At 41.3% G+C, this 26,759-nt stretch overlaps 1 protein-coding gene and 1 long non-coding RNA gene across 11 annotated transcripts in view; one reads left to right on the top strand and one right to left on the bottom strand.

Annotated features, from left to right (window-relative positions):
* The window catches only part of Dcdc1 (doublecortin domain containing 1), a 404,056-nt gene that overhangs the window by 22,497 nt on the left and 354,800 nt on the right, over positions 1-26,759 (bottom strand). For 8 of the 10 annotated variants that reach the window (XM_076570234.1, XM_042275867.2, XM_042275862.2 and 5 more), the window contains 9 exons: positions 23,227-23,385; positions 21,650-21,850; positions 16,767-16,860; positions 14,472-14,639; positions 11,739-11,921; positions 10,180-10,383; positions 6,230-6,431; positions 2,969-3,100; positions 2,152-2,253 (listed from right to left, as the gene is read on the bottom strand). In XM_076570234.1, coding sequence (XP_076426349.1) covers positions 2,152-2,253; positions 2,969-3,100; positions 6,230-6,431; positions 10,180-10,383; positions 11,739-11,921; positions 14,472-14,639; positions 16,767-16,860; positions 21,650-21,850; positions 23,227-23,385 — 1,445 coding nt within the window. The remainder of the gene's footprint in view (positions 1-2,151; positions 2,254-2,968; positions 3,101-6,229; positions 6,432-10,179; positions 10,384-11,738; positions 11,922-14,471; positions 14,640-16,766; positions 16,861-21,649; positions 21,851-23,226; positions 23,386-26,759) is intronic. The other 2 variants (XM_076570233.1, XM_076570232.1) reach the window with 2 other exon arrangements.
* LOC143272943 (uncharacterized) lies at positions 13,103-18,907 on the top strand. The gene is made up of 3 exons (XR_013050628.1): positions 13,103-13,350; positions 14,495-14,680; positions 18,753-18,907. It is a non-coding gene; the product is annotated as an uncharacterized LOC143272943 (long non-coding RNA).

The raw sequence follows: 26,759 nt of genomic DNA, 5'->3' as shown, positions 1-26,759 counted from the left end.
CCATTTATTTTACTTTATCAGTCACTTTCCAAATTCAAGGGTGGAAGAGGGATTCTATGAGCAAGGCGTGGGGGCGGGGGTCAAGATCATGATGGGGAAATCTACAGAGACAACTGAACCAAGCTCGTGGGAACTCATGAACTTTAGACTGACAGCTGTGGAGCCTGCGTTGGACCAGACTAGGGTTGTGTCGCTTTGTCTGTTTGAGGGGCCCCTGGCTGTGGAATCAGGATCTATCCTTGGTGCATGAGCTGGCTTTCTGGAGCCCAATACCTATAGTCAGAAGCCTTGCTCACCCTTGATGTAGGAGGAGGGATTTGGACCTGCCTCAACTGAATGTACCAGGCTTTGCTGACTCCCTATGGGAGGCCTTACCCTTTCAGAGGAGGGGATAGGGGGTGGGTTGGGGGGGAAGGACTGGGGGAGCATGAGGAGGGATGAGAGGAAGATCTGTGATTGAAATGTAAAAATGAATAAAAACATTCTTAAATAAAAAATTTTATTTGAAATTTATCTCCCATTTCTTAGGTTCTTGGCCAAGCATGAAAGTCTTCTTCACTGATGAATTGATGCTCAGCATTCTTATTAGTTCCCCAACTGTGAGTAGGAAAAAAGACCCAGTTTTTGGAAAACAAAAACATGAACAAAGATGGTAACCATCAAATGGATGTTGTCAAGACTTGAAGCAGGGAGACCAGTTAGTTAGGAACTGTTCTATTAACCCAATCAGAAGATGCTGTACTTGAATTCAGATAAAGACAGTGGAGACTCTTCTAGTCAGCTCCTCTGAAACTATGATAAAAACACTGACCAGAAGCAAGTTGGGGAGGAGAGGGTTTATATGACTTGCAGGTTATAGTCTCCTAGAGGGAAAACAAGGCAGAAACACCTACCCAGGGGTGGCACAGCCCACAGTGGGCCAGGCCCTCGGACATCAGTCACTAATCAAGAAAGTGCCCCACAGACATATCTAGAGGCCCATCTGATGGAGACAATCCCTCAGTTAGGTTCCTTCTTCTGGGGTGACTCTGCTTTTTGTCAAGTTGACAGAAAGTAACCAGCCCAGAGACTTAAGAGGGTTGGAATCCATTAGTGCTCAATGTAACTCAGGGGACAAGGTTTTCGAAAGCATCGCTTGGGGAAGGAAAGAGAGGGGGTGATAACAGGAACAACTTGCAGGTTCCTGTTGGAGAGAGAATGCCTGGGTGGATGGTGGTAGAACTACAGGTAGAGGAGACAAAGAGGCTTTGGCATTTGGGTACAGAACAGCTTGAGTTTGGACTTGTCCCTGGTAGACTCGGGTGACAATGTCTAGTAGTAGGGATACCAGACATTTGGAGTAGTCATCAATGCTTTTGCTCATAGCTGGAATCTTCCTTAGGAAAGGAATGGATATTGACCGTCCCAAAGCCAGACTTGTCATTTACAACTATGTGTGCTGTTGTTGAAGCAAGATTCGTAGGCTTTGGACACAAGCCAATATTTGTGATTACAAAGATTGAAATGCATTCCTTCCTAGACTCAAGTCTATAGGGCATTGAGTCTCTCTGAACAATTGCCTGCAGCTCAAGTGCTTGGAATAGTATAAAGTCAGGAACCTAAGGTTCTGTGAGGAGAACAGTGGAAGAGGACACACAATGCCCGCTGTGAGCTTTGGCTATGAAAAGAGTATCTCATGCTGTGTTAAGAGGAGTCTTTGGCTCACTGACCATGACCTTGAAGATTTCAGTATTGCTCTGTTCTAATTACTAAAATGAAAAATGTCCCATAAATAAACTTTATTCCTCAGCAGTAAAATACCAAGGAATAACAGCAAGATTTTGCTTAAATGTGCAGGTCTTGTTTTATTTATTTCTAAAGTTTCTACAGTGCCAGTTAAGGGAGTATTTCAAAAGCAAGGACAGGCAACCCTTATCTTTTTCAGTGTATATGCAACTCATGGGGTATTCCTTTTAATATAAAATTTACAGATATAAAATCAGTACTAAATGGCTATGCTATTACATTTTACACCTTGTTCTAATTTACATAGCATAATGTTTATGTAGCATGTACTGGCTATCTATTTGGTATCAAGCAGCAGAAAATAATTGTTGGTAACTGTTTCTCCATTTGGAATTAAATACAACGACTAGCTTCATCCACACTGACCTTTCAACTGTCGCATCTTGTGTCTCATGGTGTCTAAATCAGCCAAAATTTGGTCCCTCTTTAGCCAGTTTTGTTTCTTTAATTTTTCTGATTTCTGTGCAGCTACAATAAAGAAAAAAAATGTTTTGCATAGTGCTCTGTTATCAAGAGTAATTTATCATAGGTACCAATAACTTACAAAGAACTTTCTGCTTCAAGAGACAGATTGAATTAGAAAGATGTAATTAACAGAGGTAAGGGCTATTAAAAGAAACTTCGTTTGAAAGATGAGAAGGCTTAGGGCATTTTTGTATGCAATGGAGGTGGGCCAGGAAGGAGATCAAAACTGCTTTATTGTATAGATTTACCATATGCAATAGCCATAATTCATTTTCTGCTTCCACCAACTGTTTGGAGGTGATGAAAGCCTGGCTTGGGACCATTCATTTTTTTAAACATCTACCTACTGCCTAAAGGGTGCAATTCTTAAAAATGAAAATGTGCAGACAGGTCGTCCTCAGTGTGAATTAAACTCATTTGTTATTTTCTAATGGATACCATTATTCTCCGCCTTATAGACCAAGCATCTCTTTATCAACTAAATTAGACACTTCTCTGTGCAGAAAAATCCATTCCAGTAAGAGAAAAACAAGCAATTGTGCAAATATGTGCATACAGCTATCTTTGCACATGTATTAATTGACTGATTGGCTCTCTGCATAAATACAATATTATTATGGTGACATTATACACACTTAATTCATTTTCTCATGGCATAAAACTTACTTCTCCCTCTCTTTACATACAGTCTAGAAGGAAGCAGAAACAAAAACCTTACCATTTAGAGGCAGAAATGGCTCACCACAAGACACCCAAACAGCAATAGGACTTTTGAGGATCTGAGCAAGCAAAGATTTATCTATGCCCTCCAAACAATCCAATCTGTTTTCCATTTTTATTCTTGAGTTTTCTGGGAAACAAGAGACACATTTACTCTTGTCAGTTAATAATGAATGAATATCCTTTATGGATTCATTTGTTCAGCCAAAGTATTTTCTTCTTCATTGATGACTTTCATAATTATTATCAAAATTGGAGGCAACACATACATTTAGTCAGAAACGTCATAGACAGTCAAAGAGTTGAATATCCTCCCAAATACTTTAAAATGAAACAAACCTTTAAAAAGGAACTGACATACGTGGAGTTTGGTGCCATCCCTGGGCTGCAGCAGAGCCGAGGGATTTTAGCAGATGTGTTCTGTCTGCTTCCTGACCAGTAAGCACGATGCTGAATTTTGACAGTTATTTCTTTAAAGTTTTTCTGTGGAAATTAATGGCATAATACCAAAACTCAGCTGCATACAGGAGCAGACCATGAATGGTCCTGCCTTGCCTCGGGATATGTTTTAGAATATGGGAGAAGCAGGGATGCCATCAAAAAGACATCCTTCTGATAGTCTTGATGAGTGCATTACTCTGTCATTCCAAAAAGATTTTTTAAAAGAATTTGAAAGAAATGAATTTGAGATGAATCTCTTCTTAAACATCAAGTAGAGGCAGAGCCATGCGCTTTGAAAATCATGCAGACACTAAATGTTCAAATCATTGCTTCTTAAAACTCATGGGAAAATCAAATAATATAATGTACACAGTTATAATAAATAAAAGTCATGAATGTTTGATATGCACCAGCCAAGCACTAGTCTAATATATGTTTATATTCATAAAGACCAAATACAAATTATATGGAAGGAATATGAAATATGTATTCAAGTAAATATGTATATACACATGCATATATGTGCATATTTATACATTTATGTTTTGAATGTGTCCATTCATAAATTCAAGTAGAGAAAATTTATGGTCAACATGATGTTGCTAAAAGGTAGGATTCTTTCATTGACTTATTCATTCATTTATATGGTATATGCATGTGTTTAGGCATGATTATCTGTGTAGGTACATGTGGCTGTCTGAGAATGGTTTGGGAATGTCATTCTCTATCATTTTTCATTTGAATTTTGAAACAGAGTCTCTCAGTGAACTTGGTGATTACTCTTTCATTAGGCTGGCTGGCCAGTAAGGCTCCAGAATCCACCCGTCCACACCTCCCAGCCCTAGGGCTACAGAGGTGTACCACTATGCCGAGCTGTCTTCCATGGGTGCTGGGGATCTGAACTCAGGTGCTCATGCTTGTACAGCAGGTGTTTTACTCACTGAGCCGTCTCCCCAGCCCTGAGGTAGGGTTTTTAAAAAGATCATTAGGTTGTGAGAGCTCCTCCTCTTGTGACTGGAACTAAGGCCCTTTGAAAGGAGACGTCACACTGCTTTTTTGGCTCTCCTGTCTATGAACTTTCTGTCATGTAACAACCCAGCACTTCTTCCCTATGGAAGATGCAGATTTTGATCTTACCAATGAAGCAAACCCTGCTAGTGCCTACATTTGAACTTCCCAGTTTCTGTGAAAAGTGTATTTTGGTTTTAGAATTGCCTTGTCTATTGGAAAAGAATGTTCCCAGCATTGTGTTGCACAAAGAAACAACACAGGCAAATACGTAGGTAATTTGCTTCAGCAAAGGGTTCAAGATGACCCGAACTGAGTGAGCAGTTACACTGGGGCTGGAAGTTCACTTAGTTTTTATTCTGACTCAGGCGGTGACTGTGTCTTTCCCCATTGGTGGAAGTTAGACCTCACCAACTGGTTACTTCATTACTGTGCAAAAAGGAAGAGTGTGGTCAAGTCTCAGAAATGTCTGACATCCAGAAATGGGCAAACAGGAACATACTAGGGTTTCACAAATGGGGGAGATTTTTGGACTATTGGTAGGTCAGCCATCTTTGATAGAACAAAATGTTTCTCACACTGTAGTGTTCTACTATAGTAGAACAAGAAGGAAGAAAACAAAATCACAAGCAGATACATTCTATTGTGAACAAAAGTTCCCGAATAGAAACCAGGTCTACAGAGATGGATTGACTAATTAGAATTTCAGTACTGTGGGGAGACTGGGAAGTTGCAGGTCCAGAGGGTAACTATCTTATCTTGGGCTGGTCCCATTTAAGACCCATTAACAGACCCAGACCACTAGCTTCCACCAATCCAAAAGCGAAGAATGTCATCAGAAAGCATCTTGGGCTTGCAAAAAAGTTTCCTCCATTTCACTGTACCTGCCTCTCTGGTGTATCCATCAATGTATTTTAAACTTACCTTGACTTATAGCTTTCCTTGTTCTGTGAAACTGTAAAACTGCTTCCATGGTGGAACCTAGCTATGGTTACTCAAAATGGCTCCAGAATAAACTGCCTCATATTCCCTTTAAGCTAAGTTTTTCTGAGGTTTTTGTCTTGTTTTTTTGTTTTATCAGCACTATATTCTTTTGCTTCTCATGAAAAGTCTGTAAGGGAAGTGATTATTGGCATATCTAGTCACAAACGAGAGAACCGAGGTAGAGATGGGGTCAAGAACTTGGCCAATGTCCTTCGGCTGTAGTTGGCAAGTCTGGGATTTGAGACCTGATGTTCTGACTCCCACACCAAAGTCTGTAACCTCTACACCATGGCATTCAGGACAGGAGTGGAAAAGGCTCACACTGCTGTGTCACAACCGCTAAGAAATGGGCATCCACCGGAGTGTCAGCGGTTCACAGAAGCAGTGGAGCAGCGAGGCCCGGGAGGGGAGCAGAGCCAGGAAAGGTGCAGAGAGGGGGACCGTCCCTCCAACAGCAGGGAGAGGCTGGCACTGGTCTAGCAACCATTTCTTCAGTCCCAGGGGATTTGGGTTTTGAATTTTAGAACAAAACATGTCAGTGCTTTACAAAGTAGTTAAGTTGTCTACTGTTATTAATTTTATGAATTGGTTTATTGTTTCAGTTCTAAAACTGGAATACATATATTATTTATTTATTTATTTATTTATTTACCTACTAAGAAAGGTAAGGACACTATGAAAATCTCACTGATACTCTCTGAACCATTTACAAAAGTCACTGGCTAAAATTTTGAAATTCTTGCTGTGGTGACTGGATGAACTATATTTAATATTTTGATAATATAGCATACATAGAACCAACTGATGTCTGCAGAAGTTAACTAACCTTCTGTATTTTGAACAGCTATCTCTTCTGTCCCAACAGAGTCTGTGCTTCTCTCTTGCTCCTTGGGGTCTCTCTGGATAAGAGCTTCACCTATAGCCCACAGAACCAAGCTACGCAAGGTGAGGATGCTGCTTCCGTCTCTGGTGTAGACTTTGGAGGCTGCTCTAGTGAGTCCAAGTCGTTGTGTGCATTCTGCAAGAAGCTACATCACACAAGTTAAAAAAAAAAAAAAAAAACCATGGGAGGTGCTTGAGAGGTGGCCCGGCAGTTACAAGCACTTGCTGCTTTTGAAGGAACCCAGTTTCTGTTCCTAGCACCCACATGATGGCTTACACCTGCAGATAACTCCAGTTCTAGGAGATCCAGTGCCCTCTCGTGACCACTGAGGGTACCAGGCATGCATGAAGTGCACTTACATGCAGCAGAGCACATAAAAATAAAAATAAATAATTTTTAAAAACCATTAACAGGAAATAATGATGACAATTGAAATTATAACAAGTTGTCTGCAATTGCAGAAATCTGAAAAAAAGTCCCTTATTTTTAGAAAACAGACATTAAATAACTGTTGATGTAGATTTTTGATTACAGGCATGTTTTTTGTGTCTGTTTTCTCTGATTTAACATGAGTCAAAACTGGCTCTAGAGCTGAAGCCCAGCAGCTTATATATGCTGATATGTTTTCCCATGAGACAGTCTTACTTAAAGTGTGTAACTTAGAAATCACCCTCCTTTTTGTTATATTCTAAGATACAAAGTTGTCATATGCTGCAGGCCCCAGGAACATCATAAGAACTCAGCTGGTTATGGCAAAGTCGCTACCTGGAGGAATCAGGGAATTCCTCCAGAGGAAGCCAAATCCCAAGGAGTTTTTGGTGTTACTTGGCTTGTTATATATCAGCTGTATTCCGCTATGAAAATCATGTGTGCCTTCATAGCTTTCCCAATTGACTTTTCCCTAAGAAGGGCTAACCGTGTGGACTGATCACTCTCTGGACATACACATTAAAGGTATTTGGAGAACAGCCTCAGGAAAGGCTTTCTCTGGAATCAGATATCTCCCTTGGCTACTTTCAAGGACTAGCAGTAATAACAGTCCACATGCAAGTCTCCTGATTTAAGATAAATTCCACAAGGAGACACCGCCTAGGACAGGTGGATGTTAAGTAATAGCTTTACACAATTCAGCTCAGACCCTCCTTTCTTACATCCTTACTAACTTTATAGACCGCTAACTCCTTACCTAACCACTTCTAGGAACCTTTAGATAACCTTCTGCGCTGACAGCTATGCTCAGCCAGAACTCCATTCCAAGCCTCCCTGTAATTATCATCATTGGCAGCATCCGGCCAGGTCCATCCCCAGATGGAGGAAAGTACTTTATCAGAGATACTTCTGTACTCTCTAAGAACAGACTTAAGCATCCGAGCTACCTGTTTGAGAAGGCCTGGCAGATGTGCCAATTAAGCCTTACTTCCTCCTTTCCCAAACCTTACCTCCAGTTCCAGATCTCCCTTTAACTATCACCAGAGGCATCTAGCTGTGCACAGGTTGCCTAGCAACTGAGCACACTTTCCCCTACCCTGCAGAAAAACGGCAGATAGCTTGGACAGATAGGAGCCACAGGAAAAAAGAAGACAGTTTTATTTTCTCCCATTGACCTAGCAACTTATAGATTCTTAACACTTTCTACCAATCACATTTAAGATTATAGTTGAGCACATAAGAGCCCTCTTCTTAGATATTACCTAAATTTAGCCTTTAGTTAATTCATTTCCCCATTGGTCACTTCCCTTTGGGGTTGCAAATGATAATTAATGGTTATTGCCTCCCTATGTGATTCTTATCACCCCTCCATTTGACCCTGGAAGCCTGGTTTTGCACTGCTAAGGGAATACTGCTTGTAAGTATATATATATATATATATATATATATATATATATATATATATATATATACATACATACATATATCAGGATTCCCAGGGCACGACAGGACAGAGAAGAGAAAAGAGAATGGAAGAACTAGATGGGTAAGAACTTGAGAGGAACAAACTGAGATGGGGAAGAACTAGATTGAAGGGCTAAAAGAGAGGACAAGAGGAACAAGATGGAAGATGAGGAAGAGCCAGATGGGGAAGAACAAGATGAGGAAGAGCCAGATGAGAGAGAAGGAGACAGGAGAGGAGCTGATAGGGGAAAGAACTAGATAGATGAGAACCTAGAAGGGACAGAGCTAGATGAAGGAATTAAGATAGAACCTAGAGAGGACAGTAGACAAATATAGAGAAATCAGGCAAGGAAGAAGCTAGGCATGAGAGCAGAATAGAAGCTGTGTAGAGAGAGAACTATCACAGAATAATAATAAAGTGTATGAACTAAGGAGTTTTGTGTACATAGATTCATTTCTTTTCATCAAAGATTAATTATCAGCTGGTTGTAGATTCTTCCCGGACCCTGGGAGGGGACTATCGAGGGGCTGGACCCCCATAGTGCCCGAAAGTCATACTGCAAATTGGTAAACAGTTTCAAATAAACAAATAGTTAATTTTCTAACCCAAACTGTCACACGTTATCACCTCCATTTTGCAGATGGGAAAACAAATCTAAAAGTTAGTCTGGCAAGCCAACAAGATGGCCCAGAGGCTTAGAGAGCTTGCTGCTAACCTGACGGCCCGGTTCAAGCTCTGCGACCCATGTAGTGGGAGGAAGGAACCACCTCCCTCAGATGGCTCTTTAGCTTCCCCAAGTGCACTGCGGCACAAGTGTGGTACATGCATGCATGGGAGTGCACACACAACCCTCTCCCGCCCCCTTCACCACCAAATAAAAATGTAAAAACCAAAGCAGACAAAAAACCAAAGCAGACAACAGAGAGAGAGAGAGAGAGAGAGAGAGAGAGAGAGAGAGAGAGAGAGAGAGAGAGAGAGAGAGAGAGAGAGGAGGCTAGCCTGTAGCGGCGGGTAAACCTTGGGTTAACTTCTGTAGTTTGCTTTGTCTCTTGAGCAACAGTTTCATTTTTGAACAGATTTATTTTTGTTTTTAGTTGTGTTTATGATTGTCCATCTCTGTGTGCACATGAGTGCAGATGCCCCGGGAGGCCAGAAGAGGCTGTCAGATTCTGGGGAGCTGGAGTTTCATACAGACTGCTGTGAGCTACCAGATATGGGTGTGGGAGCCAAACCATGACCTCTGCAAGAGTAGGAGATACTCAGAAAGGTTGAGCCACCTCTCCAGACCTGACCAACAATATCTTTTTTTTTTTTTTAATTTTGTAGAAAAACCAGTTTTCAACCCCAGAGGTGTGTGAACAGGAAGGGGAGGGAGGAGTTGGCATATCCTTATTGTATTTAATCTTACCTATAAAATAGGTTGTTAAAAGTACTGGGCAGGTTGTTGAGACAGGAGTATCACTTTGCAGGCTCTCCTGTCATGACTATACAGCCTCCAAGGCAATCACATAGGCTCTAATAACTTAAGCCCCCTTAATTTAAAAGTGAAGTGAAAGACCTTGTCAACAAAGATGTGTTCAGATGCTCTGAATGCCAAATGAGGGGGCATTACAAAACAAAACAAAATGAAAACAAACAAACAAACGAAGTACATTCAGGTGATATGCAACTTGCAGTGTATGGAAAACAACGAGGAAAAAGACATGCTGTCCATGATGAGGTGAAGACAGCCTGGTCGCTCCATTCTCCCTCTGCCTTTGCACCTTTGCTCTGGGCCCCTTGAAAACCAAGGCATTGGTTTCTCGCTGTTTCTACCCTTATATTCAGAGGAAAGCAATCAGAAAGAATGCCTCGAGGAAAATAGAGATCTTGATCTCATCAGCTTATGGTGGATGTAGACAGGGCTGCTGGTTGCTCAGTTTTGAGGTACTTCTTGTCGGGAATCAACACCACCATTACCTCTAAGGACACACACAGCATTTTAGCCATAACCACTTACCCCATGGAATGTTCCAGCCACGATTAGCTTCCCATTCCGATATCCTTCCCCATTTTTGTATGCAATGATTTTCACTGCCTGTTGATGTGAAGCTACCACACCACTGGGAGATGTAGCACCTGAGCGTGTCTTCATCCACAAAGAGGACAGACGCTCTTCATAATATCTTAGAGTGTTTTCAGCTTCATGAGAAGATAAATCAGCCTGGTTTGTTAAAAAAAAAATGAATGTTTACACAAATTGTGTTATTTCTGCTCTGTTATCTTGGCATATTTCTACTCCCCATTTAAAGTCTGCTTGTCTGTGTATGTGGGTGGACCTACACTTTAGAGTGTCTTCTTCATGTCCTATAGATACTTGTGTGGAGGAGGAAGAGGGTTGGCTCAGAATTCCTCAGTTCTCTTTCTAGTGCTCTCACTGACTTTTTAGCAGTTGCTCCGTCTTTCTGGTTTGCTCTGGTTTTCCTTAAATGTTGCTGTATGTTTGCTTGGGTTTGGGGTGGGTCATAAGAAAGGATGGAGAAGAAAGGATGTCAGGACCAAAGAGAACCTGGGATTGAAGTAAGGGGATAAGAACACTACAGGTACTTTCTTAATGAGCAGCTCTAGAAGGAGGCCATCCATTGGTGGAAGATGAGAGAGGAGGGCAAGAAGGTGCAGAGCATCCCTTGAAAAGCTTTTCCCAATGTCCTGACCTAGGAGCCTGCCCAGAGGGACCGGCTCTGAATAAACTACTCTAACAGAGAGGAGTCCTTCCCAGTTACCTCTGTAAAACCAGATCCTGTCAGGCTTCCCAGAGCACTGCTCTCCTTGTCCTTCCAAGTTACCACTTGGGTTGAGTTCACTGCAACCTGTCACTGCCCACCTCAAGCATAAGTCAGGATTGGGAGAAAGAGGAGGTGACCCCGGAGGGGCACACTAGGCTGGCAGGTCACCACATTTTAGGACTACTTCCTTTTTATTCTGCTGTTTAACACCCGCGCCCCCAACCGCCAAGTTCTTTACACTGCTCAACTAGAAGGGAACGAGTATCTTCTTTTTCAATTAAATTAATTTAAATTCATTTTAAATTAAGGTCACAGAAGGTGGCAGTTAGTCCCCCCGACTCCACCCCTGGGGGTTTGGGGTTCTAGATGGTATCAGGCATGGATGCAAGAATTCAGTCACCTAGCCTGAACTGTTACTAACAGCAACATGTCAAATCGTCCCCGAAATGCACCATACACATACAAAAGGAGCTTTCCCCGTTGATGTAGGGTGAATGCTGCTGTGCCAAGTCAAGATTCACGGTTACTTCCCGACCTAAAAGCTACACAAAGAGACAGGAAGATAGTAGCAAGTGCCCAATTAACTTCCAAGGCTGGACAGAGCTGTTAAAAGACAATGCCATTTAAATTCCAATGAGGAAAAAGAAATCAGTGCTGGCAGGACAGGAAGGTGCATCCGAGGAAGATGACGGGGATGAGTAGAGATGAACCTGAAAGCAAGGCCAATCTAAACGCATCCACGTTTCCAAGTCGTTGCCACATGGGTGGGAGCAGCGCTCAGCTGGGTAAGTACCTTGGCAATGCTGATGACCTTGAAAGGCCTTCGTGGCAAGGACGTCTGCTCGGAGCCTGAGACACAGAAGAACTGAGCACCGGGAAGCAGCTGTTTCAGTCTCTCCTCTGCTCTCATGCACTGTCCGCAAGCCAGGCAAAGCATCATTTTTTTCTTTCCATCAGGTGAGATGTAACAGTAACCCTAAAACAGGAGGAAAGATGCTTCCACATGGGTGCTTCTAAACCGTAACAGCATTTTTACAGAACTCTTCACAGCACGAGGAAAGCACATTTGTCATCATCAAATGTAAATTTAAAGTCACAACCCAAATGCATTATTATGTTTCCTAATAATTAATGTTTTACATTTATTTACTTATTTAGTGTGTGTATACTGGGGGCGGGGCACACATGGGTGGCAGTCGGAAAACACCTTGCAGGAGTTGGTTCTCTCCTTCCATCATGTGGGTGGCGGGGATTGAACTCAGGTCTTCAGGCTTAGCAGCAAGTAAGTGCCTTATCTGCTGAGCTATCCCACCAGTCCCAGTAATCAAAAAAAATCAAGTCTTCCTTCACTCTGTAATGACTATTCAATCAGGGAACCCTGACTTCTATACAGAATCAAGATTTCTTTGAAGAATGACTAGTGCCTCCTCAGTGGCGGGGAAACTACAATATAACATCTTGTGTAGAAGGGACATCTTGCTGTGCATAGAATCTAATGGACCCTGGAGTCAAGGACTAATATTGAAAGGATGCCGGAGCCAAAATGAAGTGTCCCAGCTGGCTCAAAGAAGGGCAGTTTGAGACTAGAAAGAATGATAATGCAAACGGTTGGACTGGGTTTGAGTATGTAAACTCCCAGGAGTTTGAGTATGTAAACTCCCAGGAGTTCATACCAAGGCTATCAATACAAGTCAAGAACGAATTGGGGGTGGGACCTCATTTGACATCATCCGAAATTAATTATGGTTGGTAGGTATTGACTTGAAAACTAACCATTGTGGCTGTTAGTATAGCAAATTATTTCTAAAGATGACTATAATAAAACCATTCCAATCTTGTTTGTGTGCCATTTTGACTGGTGGCATTACTGCCCCTCTGGTCAGGAGGTACAGTGGTTTTTCTCCTTATCTCCTCTCTGAACTACTTAGAGGTTGACCAATGTTTTCTTTAGTGACAGATGATGTGCAAAGGCCAGAGGAATTTGCTGCTGTGATTTCCTTATCCAGGGCAGTGCTGTAAAAAGCTATGTCCTTGACTTTGGCCCAATGACAACAGGGTAAGAGGCCAGCAGGTGCATGAGAGGAGCGTGCGCAGTAGGGCCTGGGCTCTATAGCTATGGTTGGAGCCCTGAGGGTCACAATGAACTCTCGAGCTTCTCGAGAGGTGGAGCAGTTGGAGAGTCAATGTCTGCCAACCACTACGCATCTGAGAGACTGCATCTTGCACTACCTAGTCCCCATACTACTAAAACAACTACAAGATGACTATAGCTCCTTTAGAGGCCCTTGTCAAGACCAGCAGAGCTGGCCAGCAGAGCTCAGCCCGAATTGCCACATCACAGGGCATTTTTTTTTCCAGTTGACGTGCTGTTATAACAGACAAGTGGACATGCAAGAAAGAATCAGGTATTTCCTCTGCCTTTCCTTTCAAACTGTATTTTTGGCTAGTGAAATATCTATTTAGTGAGGTAACAGTCTTATTAAATCTTTAGCTAATTGATGTGGAGAAAACAGTATAATCAGATAAAATTGACTGATATGAAGCACAATAATGACATGAGATGAATAGACATTGAGGAATTTCCAAATATGGGGACATGAAGAAATTACTTCAAACTACTAAATGCATCATTAAAAACAGGAAACCCATATGTAGGCTTCAGAGACCTAAGTATGTGAAACACACATGGAAACCCATGAAGGTCCTGCAGAAAATGGTAAGCGTAGGTCTAATGACGACTCTAGTGTCCATCCTATTTACAGGAATCATGGAGAAAGAGAAGCAAGTCAGATGATGATATAAGAAAGCGAACCCAAATGCAGAGCATTCTGCCTGACAGTGGACCAGGCTGTGAACAAGATCCCACCTGAGTGCCTTCTTTGAGTCTTGACTCAAACTGACAAACAATGAAAACGGATTTTTAGGGCAATCTAGAAAGTTTGATTAAAAATTAGTTTACTATATTGCCCAAATATCATTGTTTATTTAATTAATCATGACAATGGCACAATATTTTATATCAAAATGTTCAGAATTATAAAATTGTATGCTTAATTTAGAGGTAAAATCATATCACATCTAGGATTAGCAAAAGTCACCAAATCTTATTGACTGCTGATTATACGTGATGGGTAAATCAAGATTCACTGCACCAGTGACTGCTTTAGAATATGTATGAAATTTTCCACAATAAAACAAGTAGTTTTAGATAGAGTACATAACTTATTTTACTTTTCATAATTATCTTTCATTCTTTCCTATTTAGAATCCCAGGGTATAAGTGATTTCATCAAAAATTAGTATTTATGCCAGACATAGTGGTGCACACCTGTAATCCCACCCTTGGAGGCTGAGACAGGAGGATTGCAAGTCAGAAGCCAGCTTGGCCTTTGTAGCAAGACCTTGTCTGAAACAAACAAATTAGTGTTTACCCTGTATAAATTTAAGGTTTCCCACTGGGGAAAACTTCCTCCTTTATTAAATGACCCTATTTTTCTTTTGTCTTTGGGAAGAAGGAACTACTTACAGGCTGATCGATGGTTTCTTTAGTGACAGATGACGTGCAAAGGCCAGAGGAGTTCGCCGCTGTGATTTCCTTATCCAGGGTGGTGCTGTAAAGAGCTCTGAATGTTCTCTGACTTTCCATGTAGAGCCACTTCTGATTAGCGGCCCCGTTACTGTGTGGATTGTATCTCTAAGAAATAAGAGGGACAAAATGCGGACTCCGGTAGACAGGTGAGTTTCTAAGATGGCACAGCAGGCTTTTTTTTTTTTATTGTATAAATTTAGAAATACAGACAATTACTCCTAAGTTACTATAAATAACGATTACTATCAATATTTGCGAATTACACACATAATTTAATGACATTAAATGTATTTGACTCACAAAACCAGTAAAAATTAAAATTTTGTAATTACACTATTTTGTGATTTTTTTTCTGACATTTTAGAAGGATGTTAGTCATTTCTTCTTAGAAAAATTATGCTTGGGAAATTCCTAAATAGTTGAACCTGCAGGGCTTTTTTTTTTTTTTTAACATTCCCTCTAATAAATAAGACAACAGAATATATGCACAAGTGTGTGTGTGTGTGTGTGTGTGTGTGGTGTGTGAAGTAATGAAAATCTTTTAGGAAAAACTTCTAGAAGGATCATTGATTAAGGCCATTTAAAAGATTATGATATTGACCAAGAAAGCATTTTTTAGAATGATTATTTGACTGTCTCCTTTCCCAACAGTATGTGAATCCACATCTTGTTTTGATGTTCTTACCAAACATGCACACACAATATCTCCCCAAACACCAACTTACTAAGTGGGGAAAAAAAACCAGCAATTTGTTGGCATTTCAATGTTTATTTGACGGATATTCAAGGAAGTGGTTTTTTTTTTTGTAATTCGGCTAAATACACAACAGAAACAGGATATGTATTTTAATTTTATCTTTTATATTGTTATAGAATGTGATTTTGTTATGTAATTATAGCATTGTTGAGTTATCTCAAGTGTAAGTAAAAAGACATAAGCTGTCTAGCAGACTAGCTCTAGGAAAGCATATCATGATGCCACGAGGAATTTTATAATTTATAATAATTACTGTACCTGGTAAGAGATAACAGCAAAGAAGTTCTTAGCACTAAGACAACAAGCTCCCTCCAACATCCAGAGAACCAAAGGCTAAATTCTCATGCAACAAGAAAAGGTCTAGAAGCATTAACCCAGAGTGGCTCCTTTCCACTTACAAATACATGAATATTTTCTCACAAACTTATTATTTAATACATAAAAATAGAAGCACTAGTAATGAAAAGATATCTTGAAAGTTAATCCAAATTACCTTATGATTAAGCTTATTCCTTATAAAGTAAGACACATTGGGGGTGACATTAATATCTGCAAATGTTATAGAAAACGATTAAGGAACCAAAGTCCAGCCATGTGAGGTTTGCCCTCACCGTGGCCTGTGTTGAAAAGGCACCTGATAGGAAACTTGAAATGTTTTGTGTGTTTCTTCAGTATAAATGCCGAGTTCTTATTTATCATGAGGACAGAGGACTTAATTAAGCAAGCTTTAGAATCTGCCCAGATTGCCGTGTCCTGATTTGGGACTCCAAACTGCAAAACAAGTTTCTTCACTAAAAACATGGAATGAAACAAATGTTATTTGGAGATAATTATTCTGTTCCATGGAAACTAGGGTGGAGGTTACAGACGGTGGATGCAGAGCTGGGAGTTCCTAAGCTGCCTCCTGGTCTATCAAGGAAAATCACACATCCATGTATGTGTTTGGTTAGAAGGAAAGATGACAGAAAAGAGCTTCCCGGGTCTTTGCCCCAAACTCAAATGAAGCCTGCATTACAGGTACTGTAAAGTGAGTTTCTTACTAGAATTACCACTAGGGGATCATGACCTCCCAAAAGACTGACAAGGTCTCTTTCTCTAGTATCCAGGGGGCCTTGCCTGTGCTCCTCATCAATGAATCTAAGTGCACCAAAGAGCCATCACCCCCTGAGGTTGTGAGCTCCATGGACTCTGTTGGGACACTTTCTCATGCCTGCCTGCGTGCAGCTGTAGTAACTGCCCCCACTCTGCACTACCAGCAAGCCTACAATCACCATTGGTCAGAATGAACCAAACTGAGGTATCTCAGTGTGCTCAATTTGAAGTCTAGGCTAGTTATTACAAAAAGTATTTTAAACAGTGACATTCGAAATAACGTTCTATGACAGCTATTCCTTTGCTCTGTAACAAAGAGGCCCGGGGCCTCCCTGCAGCTTCATGAAAGAGCATGGCTTCTTGTTGGCCTGTGTGTAACTTACCTGAATGATAACTGGATAGCCATGGGCTTCATTCTGAGCCTTCGTCATAGACACTGCCAGCACTAGGTCGGGGTTACTCACCAGGTGAAAGGTCCTTAAGAAGACAGAATTAGTCCCACTATGTAACATACTATGGTTAGTATAAATGGAATTTCTATACGTTTCTGCTATGAAGAAACCCAAGTTTCTTTAGGTTTCACCAGCTTATCAGAACAAGTAAGTTTTGATAGTCTGATATGGCTATTATCAAATATCCATTATAATAACTTATACAGAATATAAATAATAGTTCATGTTTTATCATAGTTTAATTATTCCTCATAATCTATTTCCCCTATTTAAATCATGATGTGGCTTCTGTCTCTATATTATATCCACACTGATATATCTTTATTGCCCATGTTGCTGTTATTGAGAAGCAGTGAAGATGCTGAAATGGATTTTACAGTTATGCTGCATGGGATGGAATACTGAGTCCATCTCTTAGTATTGCATAGGATTAGCAACTCAGTGTTTCAATTTACCAACCTGCATATTGGGATAATGTGCATCCTGCGGAAGTTGAATGAGTTGATACATATAAAAGTAAGCATTATAAGGGATGTCATTAGTTATAATTATGCATTGCTGTGGCTTTTAAAAGTATTTTACTGGGGATGGATTGATGGTTCCGCAGTCAAGAGCACATACTTCTCTTACTCAAGTTCTGTTCCCAGCGCCCACACTGACCCACAACCATCTGTAACTCCAGTTCCAAAAGCTCTAAGCACCTTCTCTGACCTCCACAGGTACCTGCACCTATGTGCACATACCTACACACAGAGAGACACATAATGAATAAAACAAATCTTAGTATATATTTTCCATTAAATTCTTGTGTTTCCAAAGGAGATTTCCCTAAAGCTCGAGATATGTGTTGAAAATGATGAAGATCTTATTTTGTGTGCCTGGGCATGTGCATGTTTCTGTGTTTGTGCAAGCCTTGGAGGCTGGAAGAGGGAGTCAACCACCCTGGAGCTAGAGTTGTGAGCCATCAGATGCGGGTGCTAGGAACCAAACTCCAGTCCTCTGGAAGAGTGGAAGTGTTCTTAACTGCTTAGACATCTTTCTAGCACCTATGTTGATTTTGTTAAAAAGATTAATTTATTTACTTTTATGTGCGTCTTGACTGCATGTATATATGTGCACTATTTGTATGCCTGGTGCAGATGGAGGTCAGAAGAGTATCCCGTGAAACTGGAATTATAAATGATTGTAAACCCCTGTGTGTGTGTGTGTTGGGACAGAGCCAGCATCCTCCGGAAGAAAAGCCAGTGCTCTGAACAACATTCAAATGAATGTATGATCACTGATTTTCTGCAGTGACCCACTGAGATGTCAAGATCAGCTACCTCACTGTTCTACATTTTACTACCTAGAATAGATACATTTGAAACAATGATTTAAAGTTATGCTTATCTTGAAAACATTGTGGTACACTGTTTCCACCTTGCTGTTTGGTATATAAAGGCTTCATGTGGAATTTCGGTGTAAAAAGGCTGCATCAGCACAGGTTTACGAATCTATCTATCTATCTATCTATCTATCTATCTATCTATCTATCTATCTATCTATCTATCATCTGTCTGTCTGTCTGTCTATCTATATACATATATATTGGTATATAGAGGCTTCATAAGCACAGGCTTCCTATAGAAAAGAAATACTTCTCTGCTATTGGCAAACACCAATCAAAAGTACTGTCAAAATGAGAAAAGACAAAAGCATTATAACAGCCAACTATTCCCACCAACTACCTCTCATTGTCCCATGGCCATCTGAAGATGGCCAAGTTGTGGAGTTCCAGAAGACTGAAGGAGACTTTGGTGTTACCCATGGCTAGAGTTTTCAAAAGCAGTGCTGCTCACAGCCCATCAGCTAACAGAGTTTAGGTAAATTTCTCTTGCTGTTTTTCTTTAACCACACTCTCTGCTCCTTTCTCTCCAGCACCCAGAAGGATTGATGACAGTGCTAAAGAGAACTCAGAACCACAGCCCTCTCACAATGACCGTGGAAGCACTTCCAAGCTTGCTCAAGTCAGAGTCACATAGTCATTCCCCTTATGTATATTCAGCTGCATTCATTAGCCATGCCTCCATTCAGATCTAGGGATTTCTGTATATGTGAATATGTGTGTCTCTGTGTCTGTATTTGTTTCTTGTGCTTTTACTTTGCCCCCTTTCCTCTGGGTAGTTTGTTTGTTTTATTCTGGTTTGCTTTTATCTTGTCTGTATTGTAAAGAGAAAGAGAAAGAAAGGCTGTGGATTTGGGTAGGTGGGGTGTCTGGGAGGAGTTAGTTGGGGGAGGGCAAAACATAATCAGAGTATATCATATGAGAAAAATCTATTTTCAATTTAAAAAAGCAATCATGGGGACTTTATCACAATTCACAAGAACAAGGCAGAAAGATTCACTAAATATAGTATCTATTTTGATAGCTCAAGGATGCTAGCTCCATAGGAACAGGAATCTGGATCTTTTCGGGTCTTTGCTAAAGTTCCATCCCTAAAACAATGCTTACTCTATGGTGGTTGGGATGCGGATGCTATTTCAATTTTCTTAAGTTTGTTTAGACTTGCTTTGTATTCTAATATGTGGTCAGTTTTGAAGACAGTCCCATGGGCTGCTGAGAAGACGCTGTATTCCTTAGTGTTTGCGGGAATGCTCTGTAGATGTCTGTTAGGTCCTTGATTTATGGTATTCTTTAACTCCGGAGTTTATTTAGTTTTTGACTGAATGACCGGTCTACTGGTGGGAGTGGGGACCTGGAGACATTCACCATCACTGTGCCATGGTCAGTATGAATTTTAGGTGTAATAACATTTCTTTTATGAAATTGGGTACCTTGCATTTGAGTTTGTAAATGTGAAGGACTGTAACCCCTTGGCGAATTTTTCCTTTAGTGAATAGTGTCGGCTGATTGAGTGAACTACGGTCCATGTAACTAGTCATTGCAGGAAGGAAAGCCTGTTCTCCTAGCTCCTCATTGCACAGACAGCAAAGCCCTGGTGGGTGGAGTAAAGAAACACTCCTAGCACCTCAGTCCAGCAAGTCACTCTCGGGATGCCCGAACGCACAACCAGTGACTATGCCCTGTTGTCTGTTGTACTCATTCTGGAACTGGCAAAGTAGAGCTAGCTCCTCTCCTGCCATGCCGGAATTGCTGATGCTGCCTCCTAAAGCTTAGTCAATCTCCCTCAAAGCACAGAGCCCTCAGCCACGGGCAGTGCAGATCTTCAGGGAGTACAGTGAAAGTCACAGCATCTTCCCAGGTGCCCAGATATACATCCTGTAGAGTAGGCAAGAGACTGAGGAGTTCACTAGAGCCTCACTAGATGTAATGGTAGAATCTTAGGTAGAACAGTCCAAAAACCAGGAAGTTATGTTTTCTTGTTAAATTAATGTTCAAACATGAACAAAAACAAAGATGTTTCATGTGGAATGAAACATGAACCTAAACATTGTCAACATTCTGTCTTGTTTCATCTATTTATCTCAACTTTCAATATTTTTATTTTTGCTAATATTTACGATTTAATTCTTTTTAGTTCTGTGTTTACTCAATAAATACATGTCTGCTGCATGCATGCACATATGTGGTCATGTGCCCATGGAGGCCAGAAGAGGATGTTGGATCCTCCAGAGTTAGAAATGCAGATAGTTTGGGGTTCACTCCTCTGTGGGTGCTGAGAACTGAGCTCTGGTCTTCTGCAAGAGCAACAAACACTCCTAATCAATGAGCCCTCTCTCTAGCCCCTTGCTAGAATGCCCCAAATAAAGCTGATTGAAATATCTTGTATTTTTATCCCTAAATATAATATATACTTAAGTGACCAGGACCCCCTTTGTGTATCTCAACACAACCACTGACCAGTTATTACATGCAACAAGATTAATATTTTCTTAATATAATCAAATAGCCAAATTGTTTTAGATTTCTTCTGATCTTCTCAAGAAAATGTTCAAAACATTTTGAATCTGGACCCAAGGTCAAACACTGAATTTTTGTTGTTGTTGTTGTTGTTTTTGTTTTTTGTTTTTTGAGACAGGGTTTCTCTGTGTAACAGCCCTGGCTGTCCTAGCGTGGAACTCACAGAGATCTGCCTGCCTCTGCTTCCTGAGTGCTGAAACTAAAGGTGTGCTCCATCACACCTGACCTGAATTAGTTTAATACATTTGATAAAGTAGGAATCAATGCTTACTGTATGATTAGAAATCACTTGTTATTTTTATGAATGAAAAACTGGGAAGACACCCATGTGAGGAGAGATGGGGATTGAGTAAACAAAGGTCCCAAAATATTTCAAAATTGGGAATACTTTCAAATTCATGTTTTGATTTCTTCCTGTCACAAAGATAAATTAGATGAGTATCTAGTCTTCAGGCAATGGCCAGGTAGAACTAAGTAACAAATGATCTCTTCTCTGAATCTAACCACTGTTAAGGTGTGTGTAGCTTACCTAAAGTTCCTATTCTGTCTCTTCTTTGACAAGAATAAAGAATTTCCAGCCAAGTAAAATAGAAAATCCAAGACCCTTGACTGTATTCCTGCTTGTGGTGTGGAGACCATGCCAGAACTCTTAGGATCTCCTCCACAGTTTCATGTATATTATGTGTATGAGTATTTGCTTGAGTACATGTCTATGTACCATGTACATGCAGTGCCTGTAGAGGCCAGAAGAAGGCATCAGATCCTCTGAGAGTGGTATACAGATGGCTGTATACCACCATGTGGGGGCTGGGAATTGAACCCAGGTCCTCTGGAAGAACAGTTGGTGTTCCTAACCACTGAGCCATTATTCCATCCAGTTTAATGTATAAACCACACAATTCAGTAGGTTTACCTGCTTTCTTCCTTATGTGTCCAGCATTGGTGACCATCATCAGATTTCTTCTCCACCAAAACGACCTCTGTGCCTGACCGGGGTTTCGAGCCTTGTATACCCAGAACCAGGTGAGGAGCAGCGAGGCTAATGATTTGCCCATCTCTGTATTCAAACTCCTGATGACGTAGCTTCTGCAATTTACTGTGCTTTGGGAAGTGGCTACGGTAAAGAAAACTCTGTGAGTGACAGGAAAATGGCCCTGGAAGTATATGTACCGGAGATGCTGAGTTCTGCTGGTCACAGCTGCCTGGGGGCTGTAACTCGCAGCGGTAAATAAACCAAAAGAACAGCAGCAAGGCCATCAACAGTGTGCGCTAACAGTGGTGTAGAAAGTAGAATCCTGCAGCTGGAGAGATGGGTCAGCAGTTATGTGTGCTGGCTGCTCCTTTAGAGGATTTGAGCTTGGTTTGCAATACCCGCATCTAACAGCTAGCTCACAGACACTGCTAACTCCAGCTCCAGGGATCCGACATCCTCTTTTGGCCTCCATCAGCTTGCAATCACGTATGGCATACATTCACACACACACACACACACACACACACACACACACACACACACACACACTAATTAAAAATTAAAGTAGAATCTTGAGCTTATTTTATGAAAGAAATAAAAGTTTATCTAAGACAACATTTGAAAAATTTGCCAGTTAAGAGAAAGGAAGTTCAGCTGGAAGAGCAGTACAGCTAAGGAGGAAAAGGTGAAATTCAAACAAAGTAAGGAGGCATGCAGAGTGAAAACAGAGAGAAATAATGGTGTTCTGTGGGAACTGAAGTATTTTTTCTTCTTGCTGTGGGTTCTGGTCTCCAAAATTTCAGTGAAGAACTATCATAATAGAATAAGGAGATGCCAGGAAGCTAATTGAAAGAAATCTCTTACTTTAGGACCATAAGACATTAAGCAGATGCATGACACATTATAAACATCAAAATACATTGACATATTAATCTAAAGAGCTCTGTTAATCCTCTCTGTGTGCATTCTCTAATGCCAACAGCCAAATCTGTGGTAATTGTTTAACTCACATGTGCTAGCACCCACTATAATGCTAAGCAAATGTCTAAAAATTATGGAAAAATACAATGTATGTTGTATTCCCGATATTTCATTGGATGACAACCAGAACAAAAGGTTTAAAAGGAAAAAAAATGTATTCTCCTAGTTTCTTAAAGGCATTAAGGACATCCTACTTGAGTGTTTAGTAATTTATGCACACACTCATCCAATGAACACAGAGGTTCGAATTCTATTCTGAGTTCGCTGGAGTCAAAGGTGGATGAAACGACTGTTTAGTAGAAAAAGGCCATCAGATACCAAGATATCATGTCAGCCTGCACAGGGAGCTGAGTGGTAAAGACCTTATTCTTTCCACCAGTCACAAATGCTTTGATCAGCATCACAAGACAAAAATGTGCATGCTGGCACACGCAGTAGCCAATCGAAGTAAAAATGTTAAGTAATGTGCTTGTACTAGGATGAGGGGTTCTAAGGCCAGACATAACCTTCCAGCAGGAATCCCTTGTAAATTTTACCTGTGTTTCTTCTGGGGCTGCACATTTTCAAAGAACTGTTTCTCCATTTTCTTTGGAAGGCTGTCATCATCAGCAAGGTTGTACGAAGGGTCCTGCCAGGCATACTTGAGCATCCTGCAACAGGCTTCCATGCGGAGATGGGCTCTCGCATGTGAATCTCTGTCAAGATGCAGGGGCAAAGCCAAGTCTAAGAATGCTGATGTATGTTCACAGAGACTCCAGCTGTAGCCTGACCATAGCCTGCAGGGTATTGGCACTTCTGTAAATCCTATTTTCATAGGGGTGTCTAGGTTTGGAAATCCACAGCTCACTGGTGCACAATTTAGATTGTCAGTAGAAGCCTACAAATAAAACCCCTCAATTACATAAGTAACAGCATTCATTTTTACTATTTTAGTTTAGAAAATGGGTCCATGTACTATATTTCAAAGTTATATTAAGACCATTAAACAGTAGTTTGAGCAATTCATAATGAACATGAAATTACACTCCTCACATTGGTGCTTAGGTGGGTCCTAATTTTGTCTAAAGCAGTATAGTCCAGATGACCAGATTGCATATGTTTATGTGAAGATGATATTAAGGGATCTTCCTCTCAATAGAGGAATCCAATGTGACTCAAATCACAGCTGTGTGCATGCTTTTTAATTGAGAAAAGTACATAGAAACTTCAGAATATAATAGTGACGGTTTGAATACTCAAGACTAAGGTGGGCAGGAGGAGCAGCCACTTTTCAGATCCATGGATTCCAAAGTCCAGGTTGCTTTTAGAACACATTTGCTTTGAGTGAAATTAGGACATAACATTATGAAGACTGTTTTGCCAAGGAGGAATAAACACACAGGCAAAACAGCAAGTGTATTTCAGGCCTGCTGTGCAACTGGGTAAATAAAGTTCTTTCTCTGGGGTAGGCGATGATCAACAAGGTAGTGGTGCTAACTTGATGTAACCACAAGCATTATCAAATGACTGAAGTCCTCCAGGGCAACTCTGGTGTTAACGCATCTGGCTTTGCACATTTCAAGTGCCAGGGCCAGTGCTGCATATGGGTGTGAGATTGGAGTGCAACCAGGGCCTCCTTCAGAGCACAAGCAGCTTCCCAAGTCAGCAGATCCCAGTTGTTGAAAATACACTAGTGCCACCTTGTGTTTGAAATAGAAAAGACAGTCTTCCATCCTTCGCATACAAGCAGGTGTCCTATAGTCTTCTTGGGGTTTATTAGCTCTTGCTAGTCCTGGTAATCAAGTCAAATGTAGTCAAGTCAATTCTAGAAAAGCCTTGTAAAAATCTATCTTGTTTAAGTGATTAATGAACCAAATTGCTTATCCATAAGATGTGTCCTCCACTAGTTATTCGTTCCTTTCACCAATATTTATCTAACATCTACTTTACACCAGGTATAGAACTAATTGTGTTGGGTACAGTAATGAAGAGGACAGGTAAGGTCTCGGTTCACTGTGCTCAAATTGTGTTGGGAAAAGGAAAGATAACAGACCAGGAAGTGAATACCACAACTAGTTCCCCTGCGGAAGAAAACAGAATATGGCAGTGGGAAGGCATGTGATGGGCTCTGCAGCACTTCAGAAATGGAGCCGAAGAGTCCTCTCAGCAGTCATCTTAAAACTGAGCACTAGGAAGAAGCCAGCTATGTGAGGAAGAGCGTTCTAATCAGAACCAAGTAGATGAACACAATTTCAAAGATCAAGAATGCATTTGATTCATTTGAGGAACAGGAAGATGCTGATAACACAGAGTGAGTACTTAGGGAGGTAGTTCCACACAGGGCTTGGGAGCTAGGAAGGGACAAGCTCTGCAATACTGTGAGAAGTGAGAACGCCATCGCCACGTGCTGTGCTCTGAACCTGCTTCCCATCAGCAGGGATGCAGACCTCAGTACCCAGGCTCTTCTCCACACTGCTGCTTACAGACTTTGCCACACACCTCTCCGCAGAACCCGGTAATGAAAAAGACCCACCTTTCAGCCCTGAACACATACATACAAATAACATATTGACTGAGCAGGTTATATTTAGGGACATATATGTACATACATATATGCACGTGATAGTGAAAAAAGAGGCCATGGGTTTGAAAGAGAGTGATGAAGGGTATATGGGAGGGTTTGGATGGAGGAAAGAGAAGGAAGAAATGTAATTAAATCATAACCTCCAAAAGAAAAGAAAAGGTCCCTTTTAGATTTATGTTCTCAGAGCTTGCTTCATGGATAGCCTTCCTTAAATCATCTCAATTCTCACACGCTAGATCCTCCAAAGATGCAGACTGAGGGATTCCAGAGACATCGCACAGTGACTTTCTAACATGGAGTCTTGTCATCAAAGCCATCTTACCCCACAGGGAGGAAGGACCAGGAGAGAAGGCAATGGACATGTGACATGGAAGCAAAACAGGGGCATTTGGGAAGAAGGTGACCAAGGCAGAGCAGGAAGGAGGGTGGGGGAGGGCAGCAGGGGAGGAGGTGAACAAGAGTAACACATGATGAGACGAGTGTATGAAAACACTGGAGCCAACCCCATGACTTCTCATGCTAACTAAAAACTAAATAAACAAAACCCCAATGAAATGGATACAGAAGACGATGTCCTCAGACACAGCTCAGAGAACTAGTGAAAGTGATATCCAAAGAGGGACAGCCAGGTACGCTAATCAGTGGGGGCTAAAGTCAGCTAGAAGTGGAGCTCATCATCTCAGGGAAGCAGGAGCTCAAGGGACAGAGATTTCCAGGAGTCAGTCATCTGTCTCAGTCAGGGTTTCTATTGCTGCGACACAACACCATGACCAAAGAGCAAGTTGAGGAGGAAAGGGTTTACTAGGCTTATACTTCAGCATTGCTGTTCATCACTGAAGGACGTCAGGACAGGACCTCAAACAGGGCAGGAGCTGATGCAGAAGCCATGGAGGGGAGCTGCTTACTGGCTTGCTTCCCCTGGCTTGCTCAACACACCTTTTTATAGAACCCAGGACCAGCAGCCCAGAGATGGCTCCACCTATCATGGACTGGGCCCTACTCCATTGATCTCTAAATGAGAAAAAGCCTTATGGCTAGATCTCAGGGAGGCACTTCCTCAACTGAGGCTCCTTCCTCTCTGATGACTCTAGCTTGTGTCAAGTTGACACACAAAACCAGCCAGTACAGTCATCAAGGCAAAATGAACTGCCTTGTGAGCCAGTGATACCCTGGACTTTGGGAATCTTGGAGCATGGGTCACAAAGCCTGCCTGGGGTGTTTGGGTGAGACCCACACTGTGTTCTGTGTTCTATGAGCTCGCTCACCTCCAGGCCTTGTTGTGACTGATTAACAAGGCAGATATTTGCTCTTGAAGATAATTTCGTTTTCTTCTCTCTGTTTTGTCTAAATGCAGCCTGGTAACTCAGAGGCCAGAGGAAACATTCTTCGGAAGAATGAAAGGGTTGTTAGGAAAGTTTATGTCCAATTCCCTAACTTTTAGGGAGATGCCACACAGGAGAAACTCTCTGAAAGCAAGAACTGCTTCCCAGTGCCTGTGGTAGCTTT

The sequence above is a fragment of the Peromyscus maniculatus genome, chromosome 4 (genome assembly GCF_049852395.1).
Source record: "Peromyscus maniculatus bairdii isolate BWxNUB_F1_BW_parent chromosome 4, HU_Pman_BW_mat_3.1, whole genome shotgun sequence".
Lineage (NCBI taxonomy): Eukaryota > Metazoa > Chordata > Mammalia > Rodentia > Cricetidae > Peromyscus > Peromyscus maniculatus.
Note: the sequence above shows the minus strand (reverse complement) of the source record. Positions and strands in the feature narration are given on the sequence as shown.